This window comes from Corapipo altera, unplaced genomic scaffold, assembly GCF_003945725.1.
Source record: "Corapipo altera isolate COAL_440 unplaced genomic scaffold, ASM394572v1 78819, whole genome shotgun sequence".
Classification (NCBI taxonomy): domain Eukaryota; kingdom Metazoa; phylum Chordata; class Aves; order Passeriformes; family Pipridae; genus Corapipo; species Corapipo altera.
This window is the reverse complement of record NW_020889963.1, coordinates 1-1,861: the sequence shown is the minus strand read 5'-3', so window position 1 is coordinate 1,861 and position 1,861 is coordinate 1. Positions and strand designations below refer to the sequence as shown.

The following is a 1,861-nucleotide window of genomic DNA, read 5'->3' as shown; positions in this document are numbered from 1 at the left end:
TGCACAGAATCCCAGAGGGGCTGGGGTTGGAAGGGCCCTCTGGAGATATCCAGGGCAGGGTCACCTGGAGGAGACGATACAGGTGTGTTTGGGATGTTTCCCTGTCTGGAGAGACCGCCCACCCTCCCTGCTCGTTCTGGCCGCTCCTCCGTCCCCTCACCCCTGTCCCCCTCACCCCTGTCCCCCTCATCCCTGTCCCCCTCACCCCTGTCCCCCTCACTCCTGTCCCCCTCATCCCTGTCCCCCTCATCCCTGTCCCCCTCACTCCTGTCCCCGTACCCCCCTGTCCCCGGTGCGGTCCCCACGTGCCCTCCCGCCTCGGGACTACATCTCCCAAGAGCCCTTGCGCGCAGCTCCAGCCAATAGCGCGCGGCCTTGCTCAGCCATCGAAGTGCCGCGGTGCACGTCGGGAGCTGTAGGCACTCCCTGCCGTCAGCTCTGCCTAGAGCTACACATCCCAGAATGCCCCGGGAAGCACGAGCCAATGAGCAGCGGGCGTGTTGGCGCGGCGCGCAGGCGCGCTGGGGGCGGGCGGCCGCGGCCTCATGTGGAGGTCAGGGGAGCGGCGGGGCGGGAGGGCGGTGGTGGGTCCGGGGGTCCCGCAGGGTCCCGGGGGTTGCCGGGGCCGGGGGGGAGCCCAGAGCGAGCCGAGCCGCGGCCTGAGGGCGGGAGGGAGCGAGAGAGCGAGGCCTTGACTCACGGGGCGCTCGTCCTGGGGGCGAGCGGCCTAGGAGGGAACGGGGAGGGGGAGGCGGGAGGGGGGTCCGGGGTGCGGGAGAGGGGTCGGGGTGGGAGTGGAGGGGTAAGGAGGGGATGGGGGGAGCAGGGAGTGGGCTTGGGGGGGTGCCCGGGGTGCTGCGGGGTCCGAGCCCAGGAGGGGTCGCGAGGGGAGGAGACCCCCGGGGCTGGGGGGACCCCAAGGGTTGAGGTGTCTGGTGGGGGAGAAGGAGCTGCTGGGGTTTTGGGAAGGGGTCGATCCCCAGCTCCATGGACACCCCCCCGACCTTGCTGGGCGAGGTTTTGACGGTCCCGGGGGGGTGTTTGCAGGAGGGAATTCCAACGGGGGCTGGAGCTGCAGGGGTGAAATGGCTGCGAAGGTGTTTGAGAGCATCGGGAAGCTCGGCCTGGGTTTGGCTGTTGCAGGTGGAGTCGTGAATTCTGCTCTGTACAACGGTGAGTGGGACGAGCTGGGCGCTTCAGGCCACTTTATTTTATGCTTTTGTCAGTGTTTTGCCTTCTGTGGGCTTTTACTGCCAAATAAAAAGAGCCCCCAGGCCTTGCTGGGCTGGTTTGTACCTCGAGCATTGCACAGTCAGGAGGGCTGGGAGGTCCCTTCTCCAGAAGCTGTCAGGGAGCTGCTCCGTGGGGAGCCCAGCCCGTTCCCGGGGGGTGGTTTTTGGGATTCCCTGACGTGCCTTTTCCCTCCCCAGTGGATGCAGGACACAGGGCCGTGATCTTCGACCGGTTCCGAGGGGTGCAGGACGTGGTGGTGGGGGAAGGGACCCACTTCCTGATCCCCTGGGTGCAGAAGCCCATCATCTTCGACTGCCGCTCCCGCCCCCGCAACATCCCCGTCATCACCGGCAGCAAAGGTGAGCCCTGGCACGGGGAACGGGGCACTGGGGCTGCCCAGGGTTTGTTCCCTCCTGCTGGGAGTGGAGATGGGGCCCTAAAGCAACGGCCCTAAACTGAGCCACAACTTCCACCTCAGTGTGAGGGAGAAATTATCTCCGTGGGGGCGGCAGAGCCCTTGAGAGGTGAGCAGGGAGGCTGTGGAGTCTCCCTCTCTGGAGACATCCCAAACACACCCCTGTCACCTGCTCCAGCTGCCCCTGGGGTGGCACTGGGTGATCTCCAGAGG

At 66.7% G+C, this 1,861-nt stretch overlaps 1 protein-coding gene across 1 annotated transcript; it reads left to right on the top strand.

Moving 5' to 3' along the window:
• Positions 1 to 507: 507 nt before the first annotated feature.
• On the top strand, positions 508 to 1,702 carry LOC113942328 (prohibitin-like). Its single transcript, XM_027633462.1, has 3 exons — positions 508 to 553; positions 1,048 to 1,173; positions 1,431 to 1,702. The coding sequence occupies exons 2-3, from the start codon at positions 1,086 to 1,088 to the stop codon at positions 1,685 to 1,687; spliced, it is 345 nt and encodes a 114-aa protein (XP_027489263.1). The 5' UTR covers positions 508 to 553; positions 1,048 to 1,085; the 3' UTR covers positions 1,688 to 1,702.
• Positions 1,703 to 1,861: the final 159 nt, after the last annotated feature.

Bases quoted from the DNA above. Each gene is read 5' to 3' on its own strand.
- LOC113942328 (XM_027633462.1), top strand. From the start codon at position 1,086: ATGGCTGCGAAGGTGTTTGAGAGCATCGGGAAGCTCGGCCTGGGTTTG. The intron at 1,174-1,430 runs GTGAGTGGGACG...TTCCCTCCCCAG, and splicing joins GAATTCTGCTCTGTACAACG to TGGATGCAGGACACAGGGCC.